The sequence below is a fragment of the Carex rostrata genome, chromosome 24, assembly GCF_964058835.1.
Source record: "Carex rostrata chromosome 24, lpCarRost1.2, whole genome shotgun sequence".
In the NCBI taxonomy this organism is placed as follows: domain Eukaryota; kingdom Viridiplantae; phylum Streptophyta; class Magnoliopsida; order Poales; family Cyperaceae; genus Carex; species Carex rostrata.
The window spans coordinates 4,040,766-4,055,503 of NC_135941.1; the positions used below are offsets into that span (position 1 = coordinate 4,040,766).

The 14,738-nt window shown below is 35.9% G+C and overlaps 2 protein-coding genes and 1 pseudogene across 2 annotated transcripts; 2 read left to right on the forward strand and 1 right to left on the reverse strand.

The window, feature by feature from the left end:
- The first annotated feature begins 83 nt into the window (after positions 1-83).
- On the forward strand, positions 84-3,037 carry LOC144575621 (protein NRT1/ PTR FAMILY 5.10-like). Its single transcript, XM_078325826.1, has 4 exons — positions 84-282; positions 694-911; positions 1,327-1,805; positions 2,198-3,037. The coding sequence occupies exons 1-4, from the start codon at positions 147-149 to the stop codon at positions 2,982-2,984; spliced, it is 1,620 nt and encodes a 539-aa protein (XP_078181952.1). The 5' UTR covers positions 84-146; the 3' UTR covers positions 2,985-3,037.
- Positions 3,038-3,902: 865 nt separating this feature from the next.
- LOC144575616 (O-fucosyltransferase 36-like) lies at positions 3,903-6,066 on the forward strand. The gene is made up of 2 exons (XM_078325822.1): positions 3,903-3,970; positions 4,025-6,066. Exon 2 carries the CDS (start codon positions 4,115-4,117, stop codon positions 5,867-5,869), a length of 1,755 nt encoding a protein of 584 aa, XP_078181948.1. The 5' UTR covers positions 3,903-3,970; positions 4,025-4,114; the 3' UTR covers positions 5,870-6,066.
- A 1,365-nt stretch (positions 6,067-7,431) lies between these two features.
- Positions 7,432-13,648, reverse strand: LOC144575279 (protein NRT1/ PTR FAMILY 5.10 pseudogene; annotated as a pseudogene).
- Positions 13,649-14,738: the final 1,090 nt, after the last annotated feature.

Below are 14,738 nucleotides of genomic sequence, written 5' to 3' on the forward strand. Positions count from 1 at the left end.
GTGAAGACCGGAGGTAGCAAAGAATTTTCCAAAATATCCGGGTCCAAAATGAAAAAATCTCCTCTCACCACGAAGAAGATATAGGCCTCATTTAGTACCACTGCCGCAGAAGCGAAGTATTTATACAAGCGAGAAGAGGAACTAAAATGGAGTTGGATTTGGATTCGGATCCCTTTCTCCCTTCATCTCAACCCGAATCCATGCTCGAATTCGTCAATTCAAAGGGCCAACCGGCAACCCGATCCACCACTGGTGGTTGGACCTCTGCTCTCTTCATCATCGGTAAATTTAGAAACTTTGTTTTTTTGTTCTAAATTCTAAAATCTGTCATTGGAGTAGTCTAATGGCACTTTGTTGGAAACAGTGTATGTGAAGTGGAGCATAGTACTCACTGGCTTATGCCAACATTGGAGACTTTAATTTTTTTTTTCTTTCTATATTTAGACATGATAGATTTTCTGATAATGAACTGAAGAGGTGCATAAATCATTTTTTTTTTTAAAGAAAAAGTGGCAAAAACCACCAGTTTCTATTGAAATTGAAAGATAAATATTCCACGGTGCCACAATCCGGTACCTAAGGCTAAGCTCGGTACCTGAGCAGCCCAAGAGCAAATAGAAACTGGTCTAAAAAATTACTCAAACAAAGCATGCCTCTTGCATCAATTAATTATTCATTATTAATTTTTGACAGGCGTCGAAGTAGCAGAGAGGTGTGCCTTCTATGGGATATCATCCAACTTGATAACATACCTGACGGGTTCACTTGGCGAGGGAACGGCTACTGCTGCATCGCAACTGAATACATGGTCAGGTGTTGCCACAATGCTTCCATTACTCGGTGCATTTATTGCCGATTCTTGGCTCGGTCGATACCGTACAATTGTGTATGCCTCACTTCTGTATATACTGGTATGCATTCATTTTCATAAATTTTGCATGTCTGTTCTTGAAAATTTTGTTTTGCTTTTAAAATGATCCTGTAAATTTCTTCCCCTCAAATTTTGCTTAGTTTGTGAATTTCTCTGAATCTAGTCGTTAAAACCACTGGATTATACCCATGCATGGATAAGAGTTCATTTCCAATTGGTATGGAATAAAAGGATTGTTAGAGTTTATCATAGATTGCTTAAATTTCAAAGAAACCTACATAAACAAAGAGTCTTTCTTTTGGTCAATTTTTCAGGTTCGTGCATGTGCTAATATTCTATTTTCAGGAGTCCTTGGTAACATATACACCTACTATTAGATAATAATAACCTAATAAAACTCAATCTTGATTTTTCAAAAATTCCTACTCGTTTTCTCATGATTTGGTTGCTTGCAGGGCTTAGGGATGTTAACTGTCTCCTCAATTATTCCATCTTTCAGCAATTCACACTCCTCTTTCCAGAAACCCCTATTCTATTTCTCACTGTACTTTCTCGCCTTTGCTCAAGGTGGCCACAAACCATGCGTGCAAGCATTTGGTGCAGACCAATTTGACCATAATGACCCTCAAGAGAGACTATCGAAAAACTCTTTCTTCAATTGGTGGTATTTCGGTATATGTGCAAGTGGCGGTGTTGCAGTTGTGACAATGAGTTATGTGCAAGATAATATTAGTTGGGGGCTCGGGTTTGGGATCCCATGTGGCATCATGATACTGGCACTTATATTATTCCTGCTCGGGAGGAGGACATATCGATACTTTGTGCTTGAAAAAGAGAATCCATTTATCCGGGTTGGGAGATCTTTTGTGGCACTAGCACGCAGTTGGAAATCAAAAGGTTCTTGCTTGGTTCATGAAACAGGAGATGTTAATAGGTATGGTTTGACAGATCCTGAGTGCAACTGGTACAATCCAGTTTATAATAAGAAGAGATTCATCATGTCCGTTGTGAAATTGACCCTTTATAATAAAATATTGATGATATATTACCGTAAAATATCTCTAGATCTAGCATAGTTGTTTCATAGTTAGAATTGTAGTTGTTTTGCATAATAATAAGAGATTTCATTCTATAATAAGCATGCCAATTTTGATTAAAATAACTGCACTGATCTGGGTAAAATTAATGTGACCCATTGCAGAACGCTCCAAAAAAAATGGCACTGTTATATAAAAACCAGGACAAATTCAGAGATTATAAAATTCACATGGGGCAGAAATTAGTTTTATGGAGCTAATTGATTTCATTTCCTCTCTTTCCACACAGGCTGCCAGATGAAGACAATACTGAGCCCTCAGCAGAAGAAGCAAAGAGTCTCCTTCGATTATTTCCTATTTGGGCTACATGCCTAATATATGGTGTTCTCTTTGCACAATCTTCAACCTTTTTTACAAAGCAAGCGAGCACTCTTGATCGAAGAATTGGCAAAAACTTCCAAGTACCCCCTGCTGCACTACAAGTGTTCATACCTATTGCTATCATTTGTTTCATCCCAGTTTATGATAAACTCCTTGTACCATTAACAAGAAAATTCACTGGTATACCGTCTGGTATTACAATGCTACAGAGAATTGGCACTGGCATGGTTCTCTCTCTCCTTGCAGTGGTAGTAGCAGCTCTAGTAGAGATCAAGAGGCTAAATGCTGCAAAAGAGTATGGACTAGTGGATAAACCTAAAGTACCGATACCAATGAGGCTCTGGTGGATGGTACCACAATACGCACTTTTTGGTATGGCTGATGTATTCACCATAGTCGGTTTGCAAGAGTTCTTCTATGATCAAGTGCCAGATTCATTGCGCAGCCTAGGTCTTGCATTTTACCTCAGTGTGCTTGGTGTAGGTAGTTTTATCAGTAGTTTTCTTATTTCTGTAATAGACAAAATTAGCAGTAAAAAGGGGAAAAGTTGGTTTTCCAACAATTTAAATCAAGCACATCTGGACTATTTCTATTGGTTCCTCGCAGGACTCACCGGTTTTGAAATTGTTCTCTTTTTATATTTCTCGAAAATATATGTGTATAGGAAAAAGCTCTGTACCTATGCAGATGTGTAATTTGTATAGAGAATGTTGTACTGGTACTAGAGAAATAAACTTTTGTGAGATTATTTGATTATCTTTTTTATTCCTTTTGCTGATTTTTAAGTTCTTTTTACTTGTTACATGAATCAAGCTTTGTATTGATCTTCTCTCAGAGTCTTAAACTGCTTACTGAGAAAAGCTGCATACTAATGAAACTGAAATCTAAACACTTGAGAAATCAGAGTTAGAATAGTGGGCTCATGGTACCTAGCTAGTTCCGATAAATGAAAGACCCTGGGCTATGGGCAGCCTGATGCGAGTATGCGACTAACACTGACCCAGTTAAATTACACAAATAGTACTCGGGTGTTCTTGAGTTAAGCAATTAAATCGTTAAAATCGATCTAATTGTGCACAAGTGGTACATTTACAGATCAAATTTTGTATTTTTTTTGAATTAATTTAGCATAAAGTTAAGCGGTCGAAAAAATATACTTTATAAATTAATTTTAATGTGTTTATTTTTTGTCATTGTTTTAGACTTTTAGTGTTTACTTTGTACTAAATTAATTTAAAAAATTAAAAATTTGATATGTAAAAATGTAGCTCATTGCAAGAAAAAAAATATTGCCCCTATATCATAGGAATTAATTTTAATGCATTTATTTATTATTATTATTTTAGTGCTTTATTTTACACTAAATTAATTTTAAAATTTTAAAATTTGATATGTGAGAACGTAGCTCATTGCAAGGAAAAAAAAAAAAAATTTGCCCCTAAATCATACGTCCCATGGGCCGTGCTTTACAAAGGGCTGCCTACGTGGCACTTTTTAGATCGTCGGATGATAATTAATAACCCTGTAAATAACCTCTATTAAACATCGAATTAATCTTACCTAAAGCATCCCTACCAAGTTACCAACCATGTGTCGACAAGTCAACTACCCGAGGAGAACCTTCCAATACAATCTTTACGAAAATGCTGTCGGTGCTTAGTGCTCACTGCATCTTTCTCTGGTTTTCTCCCATCTCTACATTCTTTTTTTTTGAAAGCCGGATAGTAGCTATCAGGATCTCCCATCTCTACATTCGAGTTGAAGCCTGATGCCTACTAATCACTCCCGCTTCCTCTAAAAATCTGAACCGTCCTTTCCTTACGTAATGGCTAGAGATCCGCCGTCACCTTCTCACCTCTCCACCTCTTCCGACGACGAAGAAGATCCCCACCAGACACTGATAGTCCAAAACGAGACCAAGCCTCCTCCTCCATTCAACCCCTCAACTGGACCCTCTGTTTTCGAGATCGGTCGCACCACCGCCGCGCGCATCAGCCGCAGCGTCGCCTTCCCCAGCAAGCGCTGCCTACTTTTAGCGGTATGCCTTCCTCTCGTGCTCATTCTTCTCTTCTTCTCCCTAGATATCAGGCGCGCCTTCTCGTCTGTTATCCCTGCTGGGCCCATTGCCAGGTCAGATCGGATGCGCGAAGCGGAGCTCCGAGCCTTGTTCCTCCTTAGAAACCAGCAATTGGCTCTCACGCGCTTGTGGAACAGCACGCTGCTTCCTGATGCGGGTCTTGGATCTAAAATTAACGGGTCGGATCTCTCCCCCACCCCTCCTCCAACTCAGAGGGCGAATCTGTCTGATGTTTCTTTGGCTGAAATTAAATCGGCATTGCTTGATCAAATGAGGATTAATCGAGAAATCCATGACGTGCTCCTCTCTGCTCACGGCATAGGAAACTTCTCAGAGTTGGCCAACAATTTGGGGCCTGAATTTGATTTTCCAAATTATGGTACTGAAATTTGCAAAAAGACCGAAAAACAGACTGATAGGAGAACAATTGAATGGAAACCAAAGAAAGATCGATTTTTGTTTGCAATTTGCCTCTCTGGTCAGATGTCTAACCACCTGATATGCTTGGAGAAACATATGTTCTTTGCTGCATTACTTGATAGAATTCTAATACTGCCAAGCCCCAAAGTGGATTACGAATACAGTCACGTATTAGACATAGAACATATTAACAAATGTTTCGGCCGAAAGGTTGTCATGACCTTTGAAGAGTATGAGCAGGAGAGAAAAGGGAAAATTCACATAAATAAGTTTGTTTGTTACATAGCTTCTCCACCATGCTTCCTAGACGAGGAGCATGTGAAGAGGTTGAAGAATGCTGGGGTTTCTATAGGGAGTAAAATAGAGGCAGTGTGGCCAGAAGATGCAAAATTGAAGGAGCCAAAGAAGAGATTTGTTGATGACATAATGCCGAAATTCTCGAGCAATGAAGAGGTAATTGCGGTTGGGGACCTGTTTTATGCTGATGTGGAAGAGGAGTGGGTCATGCAGCCGGGGGGCCCGCTCAAACACAGCTGTCAGACTGTCATCCAGCCCAGTCGCTTAATTGTGCTCACAGCTCAGCGGTTCATTCAGACCTTCTTGGGGGGTAATTTTGTCGCTCTGCACTTTAGGCGTCACGGCTTTCTCAAATTCTGTAATGTGAAGAAAGAAAGTTGCTTCTTCCCAATTCCTCAAGCGGCTGACTGTGTGAAAAGAGTCGTGGAGGAAGCCGGTTCTCCCATCATATACCTCTCTACAGATGCTGCTGACAGCGAGACCTCCCTTCTTCAAAAGTTAGTGAAGTTGAATGGTGAGGAGGTCCCGCTGATCAGAAGGCCAGAGCACCATAGTGCAGAGAAATGGGATGCATTGATGTATAGGAATCACATAGGTGGGGATGCTCAAGTGGAGGCCATGCTGGATAAGACAATATGTGCATTGGCTAAGGTGTTTGTGGGGTCAGCAGGGTCCACATTTACTGAGGATATCTTGCGGCTGCGCAGAGGGTGGGGATCTGCTTCTACATGCGATCAGTACATCTGCCAAGGTCACCTCCCTGATTTTATTGCCGAAACTGATTAGTTGGTTGATTGGTTATGCTCGATATAATTCAATTTGTGTTTATTATTTGTTTGTACAGCTTGTGGTTTGTGTACTGTGTTCACTGCCCGTTGTGTATTTTGTAATTTTTTAGGTTAAAATCAGAAATCGCAGTTTTGATTAGTGCATTTATAAGAGAATCTTGCGTTAATGGAACTACTGAAAATACTGTTTATCAAGTGCTTGTGTCGCTATGCCAAGCCAAAGCAAAAATATTTATAGATCTTAAATATGATACCTCCATTTTAGTATTCTATATTCTTGTTGGAGTATAATTGTCGCTGTGGTTGAATAATCTCTTTCAACTGTGGCAAGTAAATCTCCACTGAAGCAACAAGACTTCTGGGCCACCGTGCAGTACCAACTACTAAACAAATTATTTAAAAACAACTGAAATGTAGCCCCACATTTTTATTGACAGGCGATGTACGACCTAATTGTTTTTTTGAATGGAACATAAGGCCTACCCTTTTTTTTTTTATTATTACAAGTTTTTCTGGCACTGCGACTTACTACTGCCTTTACAAATCTAATTAACAGTGGCGATGCTCCAAAGCTCACACAGAGTCACAGACACAGAATAATGGTATAATAAAGGAACAAACAGATTCTAAACTTTGCGTAATTCTAATTTCATACATTCCTTTTATACCAACGCGGGAACCAAATGCCAGTGCTTCACTGAATCACTGGTATCTTATATTCTGGTACAGTAACGTCTTAACTTGTTTTACTGAAGTAATTCCATTATCTAATAAGTGCTCCAACAGGAAGTCAACAGAGAAACTACCATTCCAGCTCATTGAAGATATATATTAAGTACTGACAAATGATTGGTCTATGCATTATTCTTCCACAAACAATTTAAAAGCTGTGCTAATACTCGGTAGTGTTATAATGATTGTCAATCACAATTACAATGTTGCGTGAATTATTAACGTCAATATTTCAGGTGATTATACGAAGGTTATATCTTTCTTTTTCTTTTTTTTTTTTGTTCTTGGCAGATGCTGCCAGAAAATGTATATTAGAAACAACCACAAGCACTTACAATGCTACAAAAGGAACCAAAAAACCCTTGCACAATCTCTACTTAGCAAATAGTAATTAAACTGCACCTACAACCATTCAATCTAGGAATATAAATATAACTACCCCTAACATACACATAATGACATAAACATGTAGCAAAACTTCAGCCAAAGCTGACCTTCTCTGAAAATGCAATCTGCCAGTATCCAATATCCATGATGGAATTTCTTTTCCTCAAAAAATTCTTGCATTACGCTCCTTCCAAATTAACCAAGTTACACATACAAACCAAGATATCCAACTAGATTCTTTTAATCTGTGTGTTGCTTTTATTGCCTCTCTTGATGTAAACCATGTCTGCAGTATATCAGAATCTACATGCAATAGCTTAATTTTTAATACTGTGCTTGATGTGAAGATCAGATATCCATATTGTAATTGCATACAGGTTGTGTGAAAGATGAGTAGAGGTAGGAAAACAGGAAGTGTTGAGCACAACTACCATCAACCAACTATATACGAGCATCCTTGTTTTTGTACTCATAAGTTTGTGCAAAGAAATAATATACAATAAATGCCACAGCACTAGCACCAGCCAAAACCCAACAGAAATAATCAAGATACCCCTGATTTAGATTATTGGGGAACCATCTCCGTCTTTAGTGGTAATTTTGTCAATTTGTGACACGATAAAACTACTAATATAATTCCCTACTCCAAAAATACTCAAGTAGAGTGAAAGACCCAGATTTCTTAACTCGTCTGGTACTTGGTCGTAGAAGAATTCTTGCAAACCAACCATGGTTAACACATCAGCAATACCAACCAAGATATATTGCAAGAATGATCCACCATAGGCTCATCGGTATTGGCACATCAGGTTTATCCACCAAACAATAGTCTCTTGCAACTTATAACCTCTTCATTTCTACCAGGGCTGCTGTGACCATTGATAAGAGAGAAATTACTAGGCCAATGCCGATCCTTTGAAGCATGGTAATTCCTGAGGGAGTTTTTGTTATTTTTCTTGCCATTGGTATGATAATTCTGTCATATATAGGTACCGTTACTACCACAGATACGAGAGAGCAGCTGGGGGTACCTGGAATGTGGATCCAATCCGTCTGTCGACTAATGTGGCAGCTTGTTTTATGAACAAAGTTGACCATTGTGCAAAAACTAATGCATATACTAGGCATGTGGCCCAAATTGGAATCATTCAAGTATTTCCTTTCCCTCTTTTGCATAATCTGAACCTAAGATCTCATCCTCATTTACTTGCCTACAATAATTAATAGAAGAACAAAAAATAAGTTTTAAGTGCAGAAGATGTTCATCATAAGTTTTAAGTTAACAAAACATTTCTGTCATTTCTTTTGGTGATGTTTCAAAAAGATTATACCTCTCAAGGAACAACGAAACATAATTACAGATAAAAAGATAATAAGAATTAAAAGGACAAATATATTTTACTTGATATCATTTATTTGACGGCCTCTAACCAATGCCATAATCGATTTGCCGACTTCATGAGTGAAGGGGCTTTCTTTCTGTATAGGATAAAACCGGTATGTTTTTATACCGGCTAAGAAAATAATACAGCAACAAACATGACCAAACATTGTATTACCAAACCAAGACCCCAACCTACATTATCTTGCACATAATTCAAAATTGAAACTGTGAAAATATTGGCACCACACAAGCCGAAGTTCCACCAGTTGAAGAAAGAGCTTCTTTCAACCTGCTCATCAGGGACAGTTTGGTCAAATTGGTCAACCCCAAAGGCCACATGGCTTGTGGCCGCTTTGTGCAACAGCAATTAGATACAGAGAGACAGAGAAGAAAATTAATTGGAAAATTGGGACGAACAGGATGTGGGGCCCATGATGCCACTGCAATCAGGTATTTGAAGAAACGGTAAAGTTGAAGATAATGTGAGCATAAGCAGGAGATCTTACTTGTGTATTTTGTGACTAACATGAAAGTGCTGACCATTTATTTATACATTGTTCATATGTATGATTGATATGGAATTGGATTGCAACATACAATTCATTCCCCTTTACATGTAATTCTTTAGATGATTTATGGTTACTTGATGTTTTCATCCCCTTAAAGGATAGACTCCTCATAGAATTATTAAGGGGAGCTATCTTATGGAATGTATGGTTAGAAAGAAATAGAGTTATTTTTAATGATAATACTACTCTCATTTCTGCTAAATCATTAGGGTTTAAGATAATCTCTTTAGCTACTTTTTGGTGTAAGTCTAGCTCTGACAATTCATACTTAAAATTAAGTTTAATGCTTCCATGTGATGTTAAAGACCTTCCAGATCAGATACTGGGAGAAGAAGAGGAGTCCACCCAAGCTCTTAGAGCCGGCAACCCCCCAGATCATATGTCTGGAGACGAGATGTCGGATGATGATTTATTGGATTACTAGTCTCCTAGGATATGATTGTTTTTTGAGAATTTTACTTTGCTTAGTATTCATTTTTCCATTTTAGCTTTGAAGTGGTACTATCTCTACTTGTATGCTTTTATGTTTGTTGATGATTTGTTGTAAGACTTTTCATATTTGATTTTGGTACCTATTTTAAGTACCATATCAGGTATGCTTGATTTCTATGAAATCGGTGGTAATACCACTATTTAAAAAAAAAAAAAAATGTGAGCATAAGCAAGGCCTGGATTAAACGTGCAAATGAAAAACGTTACTCTATTTTATTGGGTGCAATTCCATGTGTACCCCTGAAAGAGAAAAGATATTTTCCATGCAAGATATTCCATATGTACTCCTCATGAATTTTTGTTGTCTATTATAGTTTTTCAAATAAATAATAACAGGATCCCTGTTTTCAAATGTTTAACAAAGGCACACATGTGGTTCACAAAATGCTTCTAAGCAGAAGCCGAAATTAGTCTAAATATTTTGTAGTAGTCTTGAACGCTTCACTAGTTAAAAAGCAAAAATTGGATATTTGACCGGCAGCAAGATTGAGGAATTACTTGCCATCGCGGCAATATTATTTTTATTGAATGTATGCATCCAGGTATTACTTGCCATCGCGGCAATATTGTTCAGTCATTAGAAAACAAGGATATTAATTTATCGGGAACTCGTATCCTCTGCATTAACTCAAAAAGGAATCTTTTGAGTTAATACATCTGGACTGTCGGATTAGTTTTAAGATTTGTGCCTCTGCACTAATATTGATGACTCCATGTTTTAGGCGGGCGTCAGATGGGCTCCATTTACAATCGGACGGCCGATATCTATTAACTCAAAAGATGCTCTTTTGAGTTAATGCAGACGATGCGGGCTCATTTACCGGTGCCCATTTGCTTGAGAGGCGACAAAAACATGCCTCTTTTCCAGGGGCAGATCTTAGTACTGGCTAGGGGTGCTAAACCACCCCTATGATTTTAAAATTTATTTATCAAGTATATTGAACCTGAGGAGGGTTCAAATGCTTTCATGTTTTTCTGCCTCCATCTCTCTCCATCATTTTCAAAGTTCAAACAGTCGATCCGAACCGCTCAACCTAACCTCCATACTAAAATATGTTTGGAGACCAAATTTTATATTTTTAGGAATTTTTTTACTATTTTGTTAGATAGGTACAAAATCAGTAAATCTGAACCATCTAAAAACAGTATTTTTGTACCTATCTAAAAAAATAGTAAAAAAATTCCTAAAAATATAAAATTTGGTCTTCAAACATATTTTAGTATGGAGGTTAGGTTGAGCGGTTCGGATCGACTGTTTGAACTTTGAAAATGATGGAGAGAGATGGAGGCATAATGGAGGCACAAAAACATGGAGGCATTTGAACCCTCGTCATTGAACCTTGACCTAATTTTTCTTTTTAAACATATTAGCCCCCCTATATAATACAATAAACTTATGAGGGCTTGAATGCTAAATTTAGAAATCAAATTTGGAAGGCTGCCTTTTCATTTCCATATACTCGCTTGGGTTTCCTTCATCAGTATTGGAAAAAAAGAAAGCTATTACTCTTGGAAAGGTTTAAATGGAAGTAAATATTGTAGCCAATTAATTGACAACCTTCGAGAGAGAAAAGCTACACCTTCCCTTTTTTTCAAGAATAAATAACCCTAAACTTTCTAATCACCACTTCATATTTTGACAAAAAAAAAAAATAGAAGAAAACATTAAACAAGAAAAGTGTCTAAAATAATCTTTAACAGAGCAAGCAGAAAACAAGAAAAAAAAATAGTATTCAAAGAAAAATTGTACAATTTTACAGTATCCTTAATCAACAATAATGTTTAGCCTCTCTTATATTCAAATTCTGGTTCCGCCCCTGCAGTCCTTTCATCATTATCATTCTATTGAAGATGTAGATAGAACTACAAAAGTACAGTATTTCACTTTTGCAGGGCCGGAAGTACAATCTTACATGTGTGCGAATTCGGATCCTCTGAGATATCTCAAACTTTGCGTGACTTTAGGGAAAATCCCAACCATTTAAATATGCTCTGCACGAATCTCAAAGCACACATATTACTGACTCCCTACATCACCCCCAAGTAGGCACCAGACACGTCGGTCACGCAAAAGTTGAGATATCTCGGAGGATACGCACTCGAATCTAATACGGTGCCCATTTGCAGAAATGTATATCCTCTGCATTAACTCAAAAGGAAATCTTTTGAGTTAATGAAATCTCAACCGTTTGATTTTAAATAGAGCTAATTCGAATTTTGTCTATAACATAGGGATCCTTTAATATTAGTGCGAATCTAATTCACACGAATTTTAAAGCAGATTGGATAGCTAAGATTCATTAACTCAAAAGATTCCCTTTTGAGTTAATGCAGAGGATACGAATTCCATTTGCAGGGCCTGAAGTACAGTCTACATATTTGTTATTGTAAAATAGCCTCTTGATAGTTATGAAATTAAATAAAAACAATGAGTTGTTACATTTTTCTCCCATAAAAATATTAAGAGAAAAACATACAGCACTTTAATAAAATAAGTATTTTTATTTTATTTCGATGTTATATTTCTATAATATAACTAAGTTTGATTTTATATTTTATTATTTAATATAACTAAGTTTGACTTTCAAAATTGCTTAATAAATAGTAAAAAAATTCCAAAAAATGTAAAATTTGGTCTCCAAGCACATTTCAATATGGAGAACAAGATGAACGGTTCGGATCAACGTTTTGAACTTTAAAATCGCAAACTATGAGCGTGAAGTAAAATAATTGTTTTACTTCGCAACTCACCGTAGCCCATTTCTCTCTCTCTCTCTCTCTATATATATATATATATATATATATATACATACATATATATATATATTTTATGAAAAATTTGCAATATCATTACAGCTAGTGATTGCAGAAATTATCAAAACTTTGTCCATTTAACAGGCGATATTATATTTTGACAAGCCATTAGAAAATTAGCTTCTTCAAAATATAGGCCCAAGCCCGGCCCATTTTTCACTAAATCCAAAAGAGTGAGGCTATGGTACTATGTATAGAGCATATTGACCCGTGATATAGACTGAAATTTTAGGTTTGAAAGTCCTAATGGTCTATAAAAGCCATTCAAAATTTTAACATAATCTTCAAATATGTACTTATAAACTAAATTTTAAATATTTTAGAATTTTTTTAGATAGTTTGAAAATTATTTGATCAGTAATTTTCTATCCATCTAAAAAAATAATTAAAAACATCTACAAAAATATAAATTTAGTTTTCATGGGATATAGTAAAAAATGATCAAAATCTTAATATATATCATAAGAAATGATTGTGATCTTAATTTCACACACAACTCTCATGTATCTAATGGTGCTGCAATTTTTGCAAAAATTACATATCTCTTACCAATAAAAATTGTCAAAGTGAATTTCTCAGATTTTATGTTTGTATGGATTTTAGTTTTTTTTTTTTCCTTTTTTTTCGCCTTATGTTTGATGGGTATAAAAACAACATTTTTCTCTTTTGTCCTTTTGTAACTCTTCTATGAGAAGTCATTTTGTATTTAAATAAACTAGAGAGATGTAGGTCGCACAACAAATTCTCCAATAACTTTTAAATGCAAAATTATAATCATCAAATACAAAATATTTTTCTAAAGAAAGCATTTCAAAATATTTTGAACTATTTCTGTAAGAATAAAATAATAATAAATACAAAATGTGATAATTGTCGTTCAAGATATTTTGTTTTGATTCCAAATCGCATATTAATCCATGCCACATCATTTATAATTTTTTTTTTAAATAAGGATCATACCCATATTTAATTAATGAATACATACAGTAAATAAAATGCTCAAAACAATTGAGCTCAAAATATGAAGTAAAAATGTGAAAAAGCAAAAAGCAAAAAGCTAAAACAGATATTTAAAAAAGCAAATAAACTGAAAAAAAAATTTAAGATGAGAGCGGATAAACAATCAAATGGCAGCTTCAGGTTTGAAGTAGCACACCTGGGCCTATCCCTTATTGTACCAGTAACTCCTGGTACTGATCCAGTACCACTGTTATGTCATGGGCAGCGTCAGTAATTCAACCAGTATTACCCGTTTACACTGGCCGCCCATTTCTATCTGTTGCTGATAGCCCCTTCCACCTCGCATACCAGTACCGAACGGTCCGTACCAGTGATACCAGTATAGTACCAGGCTTCCTATTTGTGTCCCCGGGTGCCCCATATTCACCTCCTCTTCCATCTTCTTGATTTTATTCCTCCTCCCTCGCTGCACCCTGTCTTACTCCTTGCACCATTCGGTCATAAAACATTAAATTCCACATAGTTTCCGGTAGCAAATCGTCCATATCCATGCATGTATCCATGAAGCTGCGGGCCCAGCGCTCTCTCCATATGACAAACTGCATAATCAGCATTCCGGTTTTCTGCATCAATGTCATGTTACTCGTCCTTTGCTTGTCAGTTATTTCAATTATAGGTGTTGCTGGCCATCCAGTCTGAGGTCTAATTTCCTTCAATCGATCATAAAGCTGTATGGTAAAAGAAACAAAACAGAATCCACAACTGAGGTCATTTAATTGCAATTTGAATGATGAGATACCCGCAATCCAAATTCCAGAGAGAAATTCTTGTTGGCAGATTTATCCTAATTTTTAACTAATAGGATTACAATAAATAAATTTAAAATAATTGGCATTGATATTCGAAAATCTCGATCATGGAATTATCTTTCTAAAAAAACGCGCAAACTATAACATCCCAAAACAAAAAAAATACCGCTTTAAATTTGAATTTTTGAATGAATAAATTCGTTGTGTTATGTCATTTTTTTTTTTTTTGAAGGTTTCTATTTTTGATATGAATACAAATTGAATATTAAACATATATGGATACATATTGAATATCAGATGGATACAGATCGAATATTAATATAATTCGGAAATTTTAAAATAAATTACTAATATACATTTTAATAAAAATTAACATCTAAATATATTATTTTTATTTATAAATTAGATCTAATATTTGTCATAATAAATTTGTTGATTACAAAACATATATCATATTATCTAAATACTAGTCACTAATTATATCATAGTGTTATATTATTTATCAAAATATATATGTATATACAGTTTAATAAATCGTTGGTATATATATATATGAGGAGGGATCAAGTTACAACAATTTTTGAGTTACAACAAGTTACAACAACTATTTTCTACATTTTCAAAGTCCAAATCGTCGATCCAAACCGTTAGATGTGATCTCTACAATAAAATGTGCTTGGAGACCAAATTTTATATTTTTTGGAATTTTTTTACTATTTA